The sequence below is a fragment of the Barbus barbus genome, assembly GCF_936440315.1.
Source record: "Barbus barbus genome assembly, chromosome: 3".
NCBI classification, from domain to species: Eukaryota; Metazoa; Chordata; class Actinopteri; order Cypriniformes; family Cyprinidae; genus Barbus; species Barbus barbus.
The window spans coordinates 4,689,169-4,707,436 of NC_136731.1; the positions used below are offsets into that span (position 1 = coordinate 4,689,169).

General features: G+C 39.9%; 1 protein-coding gene across 2 annotated transcripts; it reads left to right on the forward strand.

Annotated features, from left to right (window-relative positions):
- The first annotated feature begins 236 nt into the window (after positions 1-236).
- LOC306854386 (uncharacterized protein) lies at positions 237-11,128 on the forward strand. Of its 2 annotated transcripts, none has more exons than XM_079392341.1 (5): positions 237-482; positions 2,454-2,517; positions 7,335-8,938; positions 9,262-9,325; positions 9,546-11,128. In XM_079392341.1, exons 2-5 carry the CDS (start codon positions 2,495-2,497, stop codon positions 10,309-10,311), a joined length of 2,457 nt encoding a protein of 818 aa, XP_079248467.1. In that variant the 5' UTR covers positions 237-482; positions 2,454-2,494; the 3' UTR covers positions 10,312-11,128. The 2 variants fall into 2 exon arrangements, with proteins under 2 accessions (XP_079248467.1, XP_079248468.1); XM_079392342.1 differs by having other exon boundaries at positions 9,265-9,325.
- Positions 11,129-18,268: the final 7,140 nt, after the last annotated feature.

Sequence of the window (18,268 nt, forward strand, 5' to 3'; positions counted from 1 at the left end):
TACTCCATCCATCTTGTCCCTTTATGGACTTTAGCCTTTAAATATTTGTACTGATGTCAGCAGTAACATTACAGTTAAACATTATCTAAGCTGTTTCTCGTCTCATCCTGCTCTTTGTTTTGCTTCTATTTGCAAACATTTTATAAAGTACATTTTTATAGATACATTCTCAAATCGTTTCTTTATGTTCACTTTATTCTGCTCTGCTGTACAGGTTCAAATGTTCAGCCTGTTTTGGGCGGGACCAAAAGAGTGGAGGAGGAAGAGAAGAGGAAAATGTGCTGCTGTTTATCTGGCGCCATTTTAGCTCACTTTAAAGTTTAAACAATTGGTTCTGTACATGTTAAATGTAGTTTAATCTTTTTAATGTTACTGTGAAGCACAGTTTCTCTGTTCGAGCAGGACCTCTGGAGGTTGAACTTCTCCAGTTTCATCGCAGTACTTTATTGGGACGCAAGCACTCAAGAGATCAGGACTGCAAGGTTGGTCGAGTGTTAATAGTGAGAATGTGTGTGCTTGTTTGTGTGCTCTATAACGTACAGTTTGTAAGTTGTAACTTTGTGAGTGTAGTGACACACAGTCAGGGTGTGACCAACATTTCAGAAAATGAAAGAAACAGAATGTGTAATAATACCAGCCTTTTCTTACATTTATACACTTGATTTGTGCACGACTTGAGTCGTGGCCTAATGGATAGAGAGTCGGACTTGTAACCAAAAGGTTGCGGGTTCGAGTATCTGGTCCGACAGGAATTGTAGGTGGGGGAGTGAATGACCGGTGCTCTCTCCACCTTCAATACCACGACTGAGGTAGCTTGTGCAAGGCACCGAACCCCCAACTGCTCCCCAGGTGCCGCAGTATTGGCTGCCCACTGCTCTCTGTCTGTGTGTGTGTGTGTGTGTGTGTGTGTGTGTGTGTGTGTGTGAGTGAGAGAGTGTGTGTGTGTGTGAGAGTAAGTATGGGTCACCATACTTGGCCACATGTCATGAGATTTTTTTAATCTCTTATAACTTTACCTCACTTCACCTGGGAAGTGCACTGTCAACCCGAAGCTATCTGTTTCTTCATCAATCTATTGACATTACAGTAAAAAGTTGCATTACAGAGTTAATGAAAGAAAACCCTACAAAATAAGACATCAGAATGTGAATGCATTGAAATATATCATGTTAAATTGGCAGGGTTAAATGTTTTTCTCACAGGATACTGGCATTTTATTTATAAGATAGAAATGTTCATTACTCCGGTTAGTATTACAGCATCAATATTGTAAAAGCAAACCATTTTTTGTAATATGTAAGCCACACAACACTTGATCCAGACAGATGTAATGCCTGTAAATAAATGATTTAACATGAACGATTTTTATTATAATTTGAAAACATATTTGTGAAAATAAAAGGCATTACAAATATACACTACAATTAAATACACATTTGTGCAGGTAGTTAATATCAAAGCATGCTAATTATTCATCAAGAAGTATAAAGTAGATATAATGAACGAGAACAAATCGAACTGAAATGTTTTGTTAATACCTTCAGTCACAACTAAGTGAATATTTAATGAGTAATAGCTTTGAAAACATTACTGTTTGTCCTAACAGAGTTTCACCCTTTTAGTGCATTTCTAAATAAGTAAATCAGTGTTTCCCAGACAATGCACAACCTAATCAAATAAATAGCCTGTATGAAATTGTTATTATTTTTAATGTATTATTCATTTATTTTTTGTCTTATAGTCTTTACTAAAGTACATTATAGGATTAATCCCAAGTACAGGGAACACACTTTAAATAAATTCTCTGAACACATCACAAGCAACTTGAACTACCCCTTATATTTATTTTGGAGGAAATTGAGTTCAGTTCATTTACCACTAATGGTAAGGTCATAATTATTAAACCAATAAAATCATTATGTATAAAAAAAGTTCATCAGCTAGCCAGTCAATATTATTATCAAACAGAATGGTGTTGCAGTATTTAACAGAGGGGGGCTAATCAATGTATCGGAAAAGTATCCGAAATTCTTAGGAAGTGTCTCATCTTTTCACCTCAGGATCACAATTTTCTTCACCCTCTGAAGTTTCAACATGAACACTTTCAACTTCATCACAACTGTTGAAGCAATTCATGCTCCCATTGTAGCATACATCATGTATATGCTTACTTTTGTGTCACCCTCTTAAATCTGCTTCGTTCAAAAACATGAACACTTGTAATCCGAAAGGCTTTTAATGGCTTATTTTTAGCACCAAGTGGAAGCACTTTTATCATGCTAACAAACTTTCCTTATCTTTGCTCAATTTCATTATTCAAAATAAATGGAGGCATGTTAGATGTGATTGCCCTAATGGTCGGTGCAGCAATTGATGAATAGTTGTATTATGTGATAAATGACTATATTGTATGCAAACAGAAAATGTATTCACTTTTGTTTTCTTAATCACAGCAACAGTGTCATCATTTATTCACCCCCACTGACGAAGCAGCATGGATGAACCTCTCACTATGGCGTAAGAGATTGTTCTTATTCATTACACATTTAAGTCATGATGCTGTGTGAACACTTCTGCATGAGCTGGAGTCTGAAGCACACAGCTAAACACCACAATCTGATTGGCTGAACACATGGATACAGTGACATAGCGTCGCACATCACTGAGACCATAAATAGAAGACTGAAATGCACATCATCAGATTCTAATTGTCTGCACGACTCGAGTGTAACAATTGAAGTGGCAATGCAACTCAGTGTCTTGTTTCCTTCATATGGACTAAGGCCCTGTCCACACGAATGCGGGTATTTTCTTGGCCATTCGTCCACATGCAAAACACAGTATCACTGAAACCGAACATTTTTGAAAACTCCTGCCAGTGAGAAGATTTTCAAAAACTCTGATTGCAGTGTTATCATGTAGATGGCGAAGCCTGAGATTTTGGCATGTGACGTCGGAGACCGCGCTGTTATCTCCTTTGTTTGACGCCGAACGGAACTGGTAATAACCATTTTTCAGGCTTCTGATTGGCCAACATGGCTTTACGGTTGAGATTATATCGCCACCTGTTGATTTGGCATGCACTTGACACACTTCATAGTGTGTTTTTGCATTTTCATGTGGACAGAGCTTTTTTTTTTTTTTAAATGGAAGAAGGAAAAACTCCTGTGTATGTGTGGACTAGGACTCAGTTACATACGTAAACTGAGACATTTGCCTTTGAAGCAGAACTTTGATGTTGTATCATGGTGTTTATGTTATGCTGGGTACACACCACAAGATAATTGGGACGATTTTGGGACGATTTCTCCCCTTCCGACAAAATGTTGAATATTTACAAACAGAAATCCTGATGTGTGGGGGGAACCCCAAGGACACCAACACTATAGGAGCAAAACAGTTAAATCTAGGATTTTTTGTCCTCATGTTTGTGGTCTTATAAGATTTTTAAAATCTTAGTGTGTACCCATCATTAGCAGGGCTCTTGGCTCATTCTTCCCACTGGTCGCTCTTTAGCGACTAACTTTCTCAGTTGGTCGCACAAGCACATCATTTGGTCATGATTTTATTTTTATTATCATTATTTTTTTTGCTACAACATGGGATAAATCAATGCATGCTAATGAACTTTTATCATAGTTTATGGTTATATGGTAACGAAAGTGGTTAACATTCAACCCGTTCTTTTTCATCATTATTACCGATTATTTGTGATTTGAATTTTGTGAAGGGGAATTCCTCTTTTGCTATGTTATGTTTTACAAGAAAATATAATTGTCTGTTTTGCTTACATGTATTCACCTTTCCCTTTTTAAGACTGAAACAAAAGATGGATTCCTTATTATTCTTAATTAAAAAGCACAACAACAATAAAACGGTAGGCTACAATGACAAACTAGCTTATATGACATTTATTGACAACAACGAATAAGATGATTCTACACCACATGCTGTGTTATATGTATACCGACTAATAATTACAGAACATTTAGCAAACACTGAGGAATCAAATAAAAAAAGGAAGCCTCCATAGCTTAACGTGAGGTAAACAGCAAATATATCAAGCTTTTAAAAATGAAAACAAAAAGTAAAACTAAACTTGCTGTCGGTGACAGTGCTTGCAATTTTTCCAGAAGAATACCAACATGTTCACCATCTCTGGTTTTAAGAAACAGCGTGAAAATCAAATCCGCTATCGTTTCCTCAATATTTGCATAATTTTTGCCGCGTGCGCTCATGCTGACGCTCGTATAAACCATAGACTGTATAACCAGGCTATACACCCCAAGCACTCGCACTGAAAGCGCCTCTCTTCACGTGATCATTGAAATGAGTCCGGCTACAATGTGCTGCGGCTCTGCAACACGCGCTGTATGGAGCAGACGCTTTGCTTTGGACCAGCGCGGACCATGCACTCACCTCAAATTTTAACTCGGAACAGTCTCATAAAATTGTCACAAATGTGACGACTTTGGTCGCAGTCTAGAGCCCTGGTTAGAGAAAAAGACATAGTTTTATACATATTTTGGACAGTGGGGTGCGACATTATTTTAGATGTCAAGTGGATGCATTCGTTGAGCTGCACTACCTGTTGCTATTTTTACTGCAACACAACTCGAAATACATGTTTCTCAGTGTGTTTCACTGTGTGTAATGCATTCATGTGACATATCAGATGATTTTTACAAGTCAACTATACAAAAGTAGTTCAATCCATAAAGCAGGGTTCCTCAAATCTTTCCCTGGAGGGCATCTTGAAGACTCTGATTAGCATGCTCAGGTGTGTTTGATTAGGCTTAGAGCTAAACTCTGGAGTGGGTCAGATTTGAGGATCCCTGCCATAAAGTTACCTTGAACAGCTATAGCGAGAAATTGGAGCTACTTACAGCAAATTCTCTCCTCTCGGTTAGCATCAACAAACAATAGCCACAGGGGCTTTTGTACTGTGTAGTTCTAGGAACTAGCCGCTAGGACAGATCTTGGAGAACTTATTTTCCACCCAGCTGTTTGTTGCATTTTCACTAGCAGTAGGAACTCTGAAGCGGCAGACAGCAGTGTCTTTAAGTGGGGCATTTACAAACATCAGCAACCAGTGGATGGAGGATGCCACAATTGGAGATGTTAAAGGGGTCATATGATGCTATTTTAAAGATCATTATTTTGTGTATTTGGTGTAACAGAATATGTTGACATGCTATAATGTTAAAAAAAAACATTATTTTTCAAATACTGTACATTATTGTAGTTCCTCTATGCCCCGCCTCTGTCAATCGTGTAATTTTCTACAAAGCCCATCCTTCCGACAAGCAAAGTATGCTCTGATTGGCCAACTGACTCAGTGCATTGTGATTGGCCGAACACCACAAGCGCGCGTCGAAAATGTAACACCCCTTACCATAATCGCGAGATTCAGCTTTATAAAGACAGTTAATAATGTCCTTAGTTTAACCGTCAGTTCAAGCCCGAAAGAGGATCAGAGTCGTGTGACAGACACAGTAAAGATGCTCGTATGTATTTGCAGTATACAAGCCGCAGTTAAAAAAAAGCATGCATAACGATTGCCTCAAAGGGACAGTTCATCCAAAAATTCTAATGATCTCATAGTTCACTCACCCTCAAGCCATCCTAGGTGTATATGACTTCCTTCTTTATCCTATATAAATATTGTCCTATATTATATCAGTGTTTCCCCTACAATGTATTAAGCGATTTTCAGCGCCGCTGAAAAATCTTCACATGATCAGTAATATCACGACATTCACTTCATTCACTTACATACCTAAAAACACAAATATGGCGACCGGCGGCGCTCTGAATCCACTTGTTGACAAGAAAGGAGGAAAGAGCCACAAATGGAAATTATTTTTGATTAGGCTAATGTCACGTTGCCATAAGGGGCCGTTCACATTCACGTTCATATGCAAATATTTCAAATGTGGGCGCGCGGAAAGCGACGCGGCACTCTCGTTTTGCGCTCCTCTGTTCATGGTTGCATAGCAACGACAGACGCCACGGGAGAGCGAGCAAGCGCTTGTGGAAAGGAGAAAGCGAACTGCGAAATTGGTACCGAAAACCGTGAATTTTCACTGGTATTGAAAATACCATTCATTTTTCAGATGGGTGAAATCCTGTGGCATACCAATCTCCAGTGTGAACTGTGAGCGTGACTTTTCCACACTGAATAAGGTGATTTTAATCAGATCCATTATTCATTCATTAAGATTTCTGTATACCTACAGCTCCAGGCACACTGAAATCTCTTCATGCAGATACCTGGTACATACCTTTCTTCACAAAAAAATAACCCAACATCCGATCAATAAAAACTCACCTGATATGACACCCTACATGATATGAATCTTCTATGAAAAGCCCAGAAAAATTAAGTGCTCACAGATTGGGTGTGGCCCTTGCCATTAGGACAAAATTTTAAATAAATTGTAATAATAATTGTCTTTTTCTGGGTTGTGCCGTTTCATTTTTCCACTATCTATTTCTACCTTACAGCTGAAAATTAACACAAAAGAAAAACATGAATAATCCTGTCCTAATCTTGTTTGTGACCAGTTCAAGGTACGTGCTGCAATAATCATGCCTTCTGTTGATGGTATGTCAAGTTTGTACGTCTCAAAATGTGCATTTCTATCCACAAAACTTGCCAGAAGTCATGGTTTAAGGGGTTATTAAAAAAAACCAAATCTTCCGGGGGTGCATGCCCTCGGACCCCCCGCGAGCGGCTTGGTAACAACCTCCTGGTAACAACGTGCCGTAACAGCACCGCTGCTGAAAAAATTTATAGGGGAAACACTGTATATTAATAAACATCATGGCTCTTCCAAGCTTTATAATGGTAGTGAATGGCTGCCATGAGTTTGAAGCTCAAAAAAGTGCATACATCCATCATAAAATGTACTCCACATGGTTCTGGGGGTTACTAAAGGCCTTCTGAAACGAATCAATGCATTTGTGTAAGAATACTTCATATTGTAAAAAAAAAAAAAAAAAGGATCTCATTCTGGTTAAACGGTCATACGGCTTTGACTTACGCATCGGTAAGATATGCTTTAGACCTAAGTTGAATCTGTATGACTTTTTTCAGACCTCAATTCCTTGTAATGATTTTGGACCCATGCGCAACAAACATGCAGCTTCTGAAGACAAAGAAGTTGATGATGCACATTTCATGCATCTATTTATGGCCTGCATTGACACGCTACGTTGTGTCACCACGTCCATAAGTTTGGTGATGGAGTTTGTGTTTAACTTTTATGCAATATAATAAGAGATTGAGATCATCATATGTTGATGCTATATTAATTATTTCTTTGTTGCAGATCACGTCACAATACCACACTTATAAATCCAGGTCCTCCAGCAGTTTATGAAATGAAAACAGAAAGAAAATATATTGATGGGACTAACAGAAAGGTCAGACGATGGACATACGGACAAAAAGACAGAAAGAAGCAGAACAAAGTCATACTGATGGTGGGAAAAACAGGCGCCGGGAAAACAACCTTGATCAACACCATGATTAACTACATAATGGGAGTGAAGTTTGAAGATCAAGAGTTTTATCAAATCACAGAAGAAGATATAGATGAATCACAATCCCAGGCACATCAGATCACGGTTTATGAGGTGTTTGTTGAAGAAAACCCAACATCTCTGACCATCATTGACACTCCAGGCTACGGAAACACTGAAGAACACGAGAAAGACAGAGAGATTTCTGAATATCTGATCAGATTATTTTCAGATGAGGATGGGATTCATTATATTGATGCAGTGTGTTTAGTAATGAAGGCGTCTCAGAATCGACTCTCTGACAAAGAGTTTTACATCTTTCACTCAGTTCTGTCTCTGTTTGGTAGAGATATAGAGGAGAACATAGTGTTTCTACTCACATATTCAGATGGAGGACCTCCAACAGATGCTCTTAATGGCATTAAAACAGCAGAAATACCCTGCAGAAGAGATGAGAGAACAAAACCTGTTCACTTCTTATTCAACAACCAGCAGAAAGAGGAAAGAGACAAGCAGTATGAACATGCATACAGATCATCATGGGAAATGGGAGAGAGAAACATGAATCGGTTCTTCACACTTCTGGATAGAATGAACAGAAAAAGTGTTGTGATGACATTAGATGTTCTGAAAGAGCGAAGACGACTTGAGGCCTGTGTGTCTAATCTGAAGGAACGAATCGGTGAGAAAGATTTAAAAACTGAAGAACTGAATCAGGTTAAGGAAGCCATCATAAAGAATGGAGACAAAATTAAGAAATGTGAACACTTTCAGTTTACAGTCAAAACAGCTGTGAAAGAAAAAGTCTCCACTGGAAATGAATGGCGGTGGAACAGAAATGCAACCTGCTGCTCTGACTGTGAGGAAAACTGTCATGAGCATTGCTCAGATGAAGAACCTTCAAAGTGTTCAGTCATGAAAAACAATCAATGCACTGTGTGTACAGGAAAGTGTCATTACAGCAAACATGTTAGAGAGAACAAAAAATATGTGACAAAGACAAAGACTATCACTTTGCCATTAGTTGACCTGAAACAGGAGGATGAACACACTGGTGAAAAGCCTAAAACCAGCTTTCAAAAAGACATTTTTGAAAACATTACAAAGGAACATAAAAGAAACATGACAGAGTCTGAGAATAAAATAAAAATAGAAGGAAAAGTGAAGAGCGATCTTGAGAAGATTAAAAATGAAGAGTACATACTGCTTCAGGAAGCTTATGCGACTGTCATGAATCTGTCAGAGATTGCACTTAAATCAGACAGCGCTTTCACTCTTCAGCATCTGGATTTCTTGATTCCCAGACTGAGGGAGGAGGGAAAAGATGAATGGATAAAGAACCTGGAGGATCTGAGGAAAGCTGGAGAAGAGAGGAAGAACAACGGGGCTTTACGTCACGTCATGGAATTAGGTGGGCAGAAATGTAACCTATTTGAAAATTGCAGTACTGATCAAAATTTATAAATGCAACAAGTCTGAAAACATAAAATGAAAAAGCAGAAATGATGCTAATATAACAGAAAATAATTCACTTTCCAAAGTACCATTATGACATTACTTAACATATAATATTTCTAATTTTAGTTTTCAAAATCAATTCAATATAAAATAAGGAATCCATATTAGGAATCACAAGAATTTAATCAACTTTATTAGCCAAGTATTGTCACCAGTACGAGGCACACATTTGAATGTTTTGGGATAATCTGGTTCACTTGTGTTATGTAATTGCAGCAGCAGTGGCATCATCCACTCATCACCGCCAGCGCAAGAGCTTGGATGAACCTCCCGAAATAATGTGAGAGAACATTGTTATTCATTAATTCAGAAGATTGCCATAACTGGGTGTTTAAACAAACATGACATTCTTCATATTATAATGCAACATTAATAAATAGATGTACTGTTGAAATAAAATGCAACATTATCAAAGCCATCTGCATATCAACTAATATGTTTACCATTTATAAAACATTTATATTACAAATTGTTCATAAACTAATATTTATTTTCTGTAGAGCCGGAGTCATTCGTCTCAGAGATGAATTTATTGAGCTCTATGAGAGCGATCACCTTGAACTTCAACAGTGCACAGAGAGACTGCACAGTATTATCGAAGAATTTGAAGAAGATTACAGACGTTCTACTGAAGAGTCCAGACATGCGGGAAGGTTGGGAGTCAGCGGAGGTGCTGCCCTGGTTGCAGGAATAGTTGCAAGAATAGTTGTAGCTCCATTTACTCTGGGAACTCCTCTTCTTGCTGCTGCTGCTGCTTATCTTGTTGTCACAAGAGTACCGGCACTAAGAGCTGCTATATTTTTAAGCGGAATAAGCAGCTCTGATAAAAAGCAGCAGATTACAAAATTAAGACAAGACATTGAAGCTGAACTGGAAAAATTTCAGGATAAAATCAAGCGTATGATTGAAAAGATGAACGAAATTAAGCGTACTGAGAAAATATTGAAAGAGCAAGATGTCATACAGATAGAAGTCATTGTTGAATTGACTGCACAGATATCTGCAAATATGTGTTCAACTGCATCACTAGAAGCAGATTTTGGCAGATTGAACTTTGTGTTTGCTATGATCTCAGTTTTTAAAAATACCAGTGTGCTCAAAGACATGAAGAAACTAGCAGAAACACCCATAGATGAAGAAATAGACGAAAGTGGGATGACATCAAAGGCTGGAAAATTCATTGCTGAAATGAAAAAATTCATTCATCAGCTACAGAACATCACCGTTAAACTTCAGAAAGCAAAAGACAAGATAGTAATTTATTAGGATATAACGTGACAAAAGGAAATGGCACGATTGGGACACAAGTTGATTCTTCGCCACAGAGTCCTTTTGCTGTGTGTAAATTTTACTTTAATTAAAAATTTTTAACTTTGCCTCTATCCTAAGTTTTGCCCATTCTTCTTATGATGTACCAAGAACATCGGGTTATATGGGAAGTGGGTAACACTTTATAATAACTGCACGCTATGAATCATTAGGTAAGCATTAGTAAATAGTCAGTTCATCCTTTATATAGGATTGTCCCAACATTAATAGTCATTAGTAAGCAGTTTATAACTACAGCTATAAATGCCTTGTTCTTGATTTATAAGCATATATATTGCAAGGGAGATTTAAAGGCTCAGTTATCTTCCTAACAGAAAAAATAAACAAACACAACACAGAGGTATACAGAACTCAGAAATATTTATTTTCATTTCATTTATTTATTCTCTTTTCATGGTAATGCAACACGAAATGCCACAATAATCCAACAACACAACAAAAATAAATACTTACATACCTCCAAACAATACATCAAATAAGGCAAAATAAAGGAACAATATAGGATTCTCATTGCCTTATAATTTAACATAAACTTTACTTTACTCAAAACGGCAATGTTTTTACAAATTTTATTTCTTACATAAAGCTATGTGTGACTTCCATTTAAATTTTTCATCAATGAGTACTCCTAAAAACCTAAATTCTGACACTCTCTCAATAGTTATTCCATTTATCTAGGTATCGTTAACCTGGTATAAGTTGGACATCCTGATTAATAGCAATTAATCATATGACCATCGACTCGTAAGAGTGATTCCCTAAAAGCTAAAATAAATAATAAATAACAATGTGGGGTATTAATATCCTACATAAATGAGCCTTTAAATCTCCTTCGTAAATGCTTTACAAAGTGTAAATAGTCCTCACTTTAGATGAGCTCACAAAAATAGATGGCTGGCAACTACTAAATGTTTTATAATAGATATATAATAATAGTGGGGCAAAGTAGCACTTTTATTTTTATTATATATTTTTATTTTATTGTTATTTTTATGAGATTTTGTACTGTTGTTTTTATGATCATTCTATTATACAACTATTTAATTTAAAAACGTGCTTGCAGTATTTTTATACTGAACAATAATAATCAGTTAATAATAACTCACTATTTTTATTACTATTATTCAGTGGTTCAGATTCATTTTAATTCTAATGCTGTAAAAATGTAATGTAAAACATAAATTTAAAATGTATTTTAAAACAAAGATGTCATGTAAGAGCTCATTAGAACACAGGACAGACCCTCCTCTTGCCACTGGTGTACCGACGGAGGCCCAGCCGCAGCAAACCGCTGGTGGCGTGCCACCCCAAAAACACCAGCTGACTGACAGTATTTTTAGATTGGCCGGCTCGCCGACGGTGGTCTGACCGTGTTAAGCCGCTGAATTTGTGCCGCCCAAAAAACACTGGTGGACCGCCAGGTCATTGTTTGCTGGGGCGTCTCACAGACGAGCCGCACACACGCAGCCTCGTAACCGTGCGTTCACACCGTCGCCGGCGAGAGCGTCAAAATTCGCCCTGGCCACCCTGACAACAACGCTTCAGAAAAGATTCATGGACGCTCTGACGATCGTATGCTTGTCTTGTATTTAAAGGGGCCGCAAAGGAAACAAGCAGGTTGATCTTGTGCAGACTGACCACAAGTTGGGTATAAGTTAACCTCATGAAATATTTTAAATGTGAAAGTGAGAAATTGATCGATGGAAAGAACTTAATTGTAGTTACATGTTTGCTAACGAAATAAACCAATTAAAAGCCATTTGTGTGGTGTGGATTTGTGTTCATGGTTAAGTGCTAGTCTAATTTCAACATTATAGGAGACATTTACTAGCCTTGGTCTTTAATTAACATTAATTTGTGTGCAGCCTACATTACAAATTGTCCAGATTTAAGTGTAGCCTTAATGCAGTTGGTCAAATCGGTGTTGTTTTGAGCAAATTAATTGCATTCCCGCTGAAAAACAAACGTTGTAGAGGGAAAATGTCCCCTATAAATAATGTTGCACGCCTTATCAAATTCACATCACGATGGATGATCACGTTGTTGTGTTTGGTGTGGCATTGCTCTACCTACGGAGAAGACGTCGGGGATCGGTTTGGGTGCATGACATTCTCCAAGCCTGTCAACAGTTTGGGGAATATCACCGGCTGGTGCAGGAGCTGCGGCTGGATGACGGCAGGTTCCAGCGATACTTCAGGCTGGATAGGGACCAGTTTGACAACCTGCTGTCAAAAGTGGGGCAGCGAATTGCGAGACAGGACACCAACTATCGGTGCGCTATTAATGCGGCTGAACGCCTCGCAATTTGTCTTCGGTGAGTTCATGATTTTTTTTCTTTATGTTTGAATTGGAGTTGAAATTTCATTTTATAATTGGAAATTGGTTTCATTGGTTGTTACTTGGCTATTTACCAGTTGGTAATAGTATTTTTTGCAGTCGTGGATGAAGTATTAAGATCCTTTACCTTAATAAAGTAAAAATCACTAATACCACACTGTAAAAATACTCTGAAACAAGTAAAAGTCCTGCATTGAAAATGTTACATAAGTATAATCAGGTAGCCCATAAACATTATTTAATGTAATCAGGAAAATTAAATTAATGGATTATAAGTGAACTGTGATATAATATTATTATATATATTAGATTATTAGATTATTATATTATTAATAAATGTACTTCTGTTCACCATAGATTTTTTGTTTGTTCATCAGATTCTTGGCCACTGGAGACTTTCAGCTATCATGTGGGAGTGAGCACCGTGGCAGGGATTGTTGGAGAGGTCGCCAGGGCAATATGGGACGCCTTGGTGCAGGAGGTCATGCCAGTCCCCACCACTGAAGACTGGCAAATCATCGCCACTGACTTAACTCCATCTTCGGCCAGGCACTCCAAGATGAGACCCTTAGCCTGCCACAGGATGCTCTGCTCCAAGGGCCGCCGGCAGACAGTACAGGTGCAGTCAGTTTGGGGCAGGTCTGTGCGCTGTGCCATGCAATGAGAGGTACCATACTCTCAAGAACTATGTGTGAAGTATCGTGTGATACTATCGTGTGAAGCCCTCTTAGTGTGAAAACCAAAGAGTGTAAAGACCATCGACTCTACCGTGCGACTCCACCGGGCAGGGACACCGGCAAGGGATAGTAGTATCGCTTTTTATTAAAAAAAAATTTCATTGATATGTTTATTATTGAAATGTTGTTATATGCATGTGTCAATTTTATTTAATTTCTTTATTTTCTTAAATATGTGGGTAGATAGTATTTATAGAGTTGTAACTTTTTAGTTTTAGTTACTTTTTCTTATTTGTAAGTCGCTTTGGACAAAAGCGTCTGCTAAATGACAAAAGTAAGTAAGTAAGTAAAGTAAAAACTATAAACTGTGTCACCTAGATACCTGATTGGACAGATAGCTGGTCAACTGATCAAAAAATAGGCACATGTATTTTACTATGGCACAGTAATATAGTAATAATTTACTACTTTCTCCTGTTTTACTGTTGATTTCCTCTTTTCATGATCATTTGGAATGAGGATAAAAAGACAAAAAAACATCAACAACATGCAAATAAGTTCAAACATCCATTCAATATCTATTATTTCCTGAATATTACTGATGAACTGACCAAAAAGTAGGCTACTGTCAGGGAACTGTTGTGTGTGTGTCATGTGTTCCTACCTCTTGTGCCCATATTTGGTTCGTTTCCTGTCATGTCATTAGTTAATTCTTGTCCAGCCGTGTTCGTCTCATTATCTATGATTTGCGTGTGTATTTATAGTTCTGTCTGTTCAGTTTCGTGTCGTCTGGTCTACTCGTTAACCCCGGTGTGTGATGTCCTTGTCTGCCTTGCCTTGTCCTGCCATGCCATGTCCTGTCCTGTCCTGATGTTTAGTAAAGTATATTATTTGAGTTTACACCCTCGTCTGCGTGTTCCTGGTATCTCCCTCGTGTGTGCACCGTGACAGAAGACCAGACCAAAACAGTAAGCGGCGCCCCTTCACCTTGTTTGTTTGAAAAGTTTTTGGTTTGTTCCTGTTCTGTTTGTCCCTCGCGGCATGGAAGTCGCCACTCGTCCTTCTGCCCTAGCCCGCGTCAAGTGGGCGTGGGAGTTCGGCAGGATTACCGCGAGTCCGCTGGCCGCGAGCCCTCAAGTCAAGCCCGCGGGATCGCCGCTGAGTCAAGCCCGCCGATCGCGGGAGATATCCGCCGCTGCCCGCGGCTATCCCAAGCCTGCCGCTCACACCGACCCCGCCGTTCGCGGGAGATCACGTCGCCGTCCGTGGGGAAAGCCCACCCACCGTCCGCGGCTCCCCTGTGCACGCCGTCGGTCCGCCTCTGACTCAATGCCCGCCGGTCCGCCTCTGACTCAATGCCCGCCGGATTGCCGCTGACTCAAGCCCACCGGATTGCCGCTGACTCAAGCCCGCCGGATTGCCGCTGACTCATGCCCATCGGCCGCCGATACCCTCTCCGTGGATCAAGTCCACATGTCACGGCCAGGAGAGCCGTGTTTGTTTGTTGTGCCCACAGGAACATTTTAAACTTACCTTTGTCATGCCATGTCTTGTCTTGTCCATGGAGACTCGTCTGGGGCAGGCGGCTCCTTGAATTGTGGCCATGGAGGCCAGTCGCAGCCGCTTGCCCCCCCTGTCGCAGAAGTGGAGGAGGTTGCTGAGGGACCCTGTGAGGGCCCCTGACTCCTCGTCATGCCCAGAGGAAGACTCAGCTTCCTAGCCAGCCCAGGAGGGCTTCTGGTTCCTGTGGGATGTCCTGTCCTGTTTGTCTGACCCTGGAGGGTTTCTGTCGTGTCTTGTCGTGTTTTGTCTGTCTAGCCCCGGAGGGCTCCTGATACCCCCTGGATTCCCCATGGAAATTTGGGGGGGGGGGGTAGTAGAGCTCTGGGTGGAGTGGGCGGGCCGTAGGAGGCCACGGCCACGAAGACCACCCGCCATGGCTTTCTGAGCTCCCAGCTCCGCCGGGGCCTCCGTCTGTTCTGCTCTGGAGGTCCCGTCCTGTGTTTCTGTGGATGTCTGTCCTGAGGGGCCTCCAGAGCGCCCCCCCCCCCCCACCCCCCCTGATGGAACTGTTAAGGCTCGGGACGAGCCTTTCGGGAGGGGGGAGTTATGTCAGGGAACTGTTGTGTGTGTGTCATGTGTTCCTACCTCTTGTGCCCATATTTGGTTCGTTTCCTGTCATGTCATTAGTTAATTCTTGTCCAGCCGTGTTCGTCTTATTATCTATGATTTGAGTGTGTATTTATAGTTCTGTCTGTTCAGTTTCGTGTCGTCTGGTCTACTCGTTAACCCCGGTGTGTGATGTCCTTGTCTGCCTTGCCTTGTCCTGCCATGCCATGCCATGTCCTGTCCTGTCCTGATGTTTAGTAAAGTATATTATTTGAGTTTACACCCTCGTCTGCGTGTTCCTGGTATCTCCCTCGTGTGTGCACCGTGACAGCTACTGTTCACATGCGTTTTACTACTATATAGTATAGTAATAATTTAGTACTTTTTCCTGTTTTATTGTTGGTTTCCTCTTTTCTGATCATTTGGAATGAGGAGAAAAAGACAAAAAAAATCAAACATCAATTCAATATCTACTATTTCCTAAATATTATGAAATTCAAGAGGGCCATAATATGCAAATTAGATGAGTATATTTACACCCCACATAAACTTTCGGTCATGCCCAACATTTTTCTAATTTACAGTAGATCTCTATCTTTAAGCCATTTCAAGCCACAAGCTTTTGAAATCTTGATGTCAAAATCCAGCATTTTTTCCAAAAAAACCTGTCGCCTAAAGGGTTAAGGTTCCTAAGAGCACAGTGGCCTCCATAATCCTTAAATGGAAGACGTTTAGGACGACCAGAACCCTTCCTAGAGCTGGCCGTCCGGCCAAACTGAGCTATCGGGGGAGAAGAGCCTTGGTCAGAGAGGTAAAGAAGAACCCAAAGATCACTGTGGCTGAGCTCCAGAGATGCAGTCGGGAGATGGGAGAAAGTTGTAGAAAGTCAACCATCACTGCAGCCCTCCACCAGTTGGGGCTTTATGACAGAGTGGCCCAACAGAAGCCTCTCCTCAGTGCAAGACACATGAAAGCCCGCATGGAGTTTGCTAAAAAACACCTGAAGATTCTCTGGTTTGATGAGACCAAGATAGAACTTTTTGGCCTTAATTCTAAGCGGTATGTGTGGAGAAAACCAGGCACTGCTCATCACCTGTCCAATACAGTCCCAACAGTGAAGCATGGTGGTGGCAGCATCATGCTGTGGGGGTGTTTTTCAGCTGCAGGGACAGGACGACTGGTTGCAATCGAGGGAAAGATGAATGCGGCCAAGTACAGGGATATCCTGGACGAAAACCTTCTCCAGAGTGCTCAGGACCTCAGACTGGGCCGAAGGTTTACCTTCCATCAAGACAATGACCCTAAGCACACAGCTAAAATAACGAAGGAGTGGCTTCACAACAACTCCGTGACTGTTCTTGAATGGCCCAGCCAGAGCCCTGACTTAAACCCAATTGAGCATCTCTGGAGAGACCTAAAAATGGCTGTCCACCAACGTTTACCATCCAACCTGACAGAACTGGAGAGGATCTGCAAGGAGGAATGGCAGAGGATCCCCAAATCCAGGTGTGAAAAACTTGTTGCATCTTTCCCAAAAAGACTCTGGCTGTATTAGATCAAAAGGGTGCTTCTACTAAATACTGAGCAAAGGGTCTGAATACTTAGGACCATGTGATATTTCAGTTTTTCTTTTTTAATAAATCTGCAAAACTGCCAACAATTCTGTGTTTTTCTGTCAATATGGGGTGCTGTGTGTACATTAATGAGGAAAAATAATGAACTTAAATGATTTTAGCAAATGGCTGCAATATAACAGAGTGAAAAATTTAAGGGGGTCTGAATACTTTCCGTACCCACTGTATATATATATATATTGGTGGAGGGACTGGGGGTTGGGGGTTGGGGGGTGACTGGGTAATAGTAAACCAAATTTTCCATTTTTGACTAAAGATTTTTCTTTTCCCCGGTGTATTGACTTGCACGTTTTAATTATTCGCCAAAAGACTAGTAATGTGCACTAAAAAATAAGTAGGGTCATTTTTGATTTCATGACGACTTTAATCATTTTCAAAATCATTGACAGGTTTGTCCCATCCTCACGCCTGTAAACACATCATCAAAGAAGAGAACAGATGAAGTTGAAGAAAGTTATTTCAAGTGCACAAAAAAATTATAATAGTGATGCACACGGATCATTTATAATAAATGACATAAAACGATAATTGTCTATTTTTATTTCATGTTGACTTTAACTCCAGTCAGACAGTGAGATCATAGAGAGGAAGTGAGAAAGTCCAAATATGGAGAGGCTAAGAAAAGCTCACATTTCAGAGAGCCTAGAGCCGAACCTATTAAAGTGATATTAAAGAAGAAGAAGACATGTACAGAAAATAAGAAATGGCGGATGAACAAATAGACTGAATTAAATGACATTCTTTGCCGGAGATGAGAAAAATATGCAATGACGCAAGAAAAAATAAGCAGCCACAGTTGTGCACTAACCATTTCTGAGAACAGCCTCATTGGTTTATGACATACAGGAGCTTTTACATGCCCCTCTCTACAGCAGCAGCTTCTGGTAAGTGCTTCGATGTCCTCATTGATGTAAGAAGGATATGTAGGAAGGATATGCTGCTCCTATGCTGCTCACTTTGGTTATACAAAATATCCTTAGGTTTTTGTTGGTGTTGTGTGAAGAATACTTGTACCTTCCTTTTGTCTTTCTACTAAAAATTCTGTTTTAGCGATTTTAACATTTGTTCATTAAAGAGGGCCTTAAAATGTCCAAGCCATCGTAATGAAATGAACATCAAATATAAGAGATGAGATGA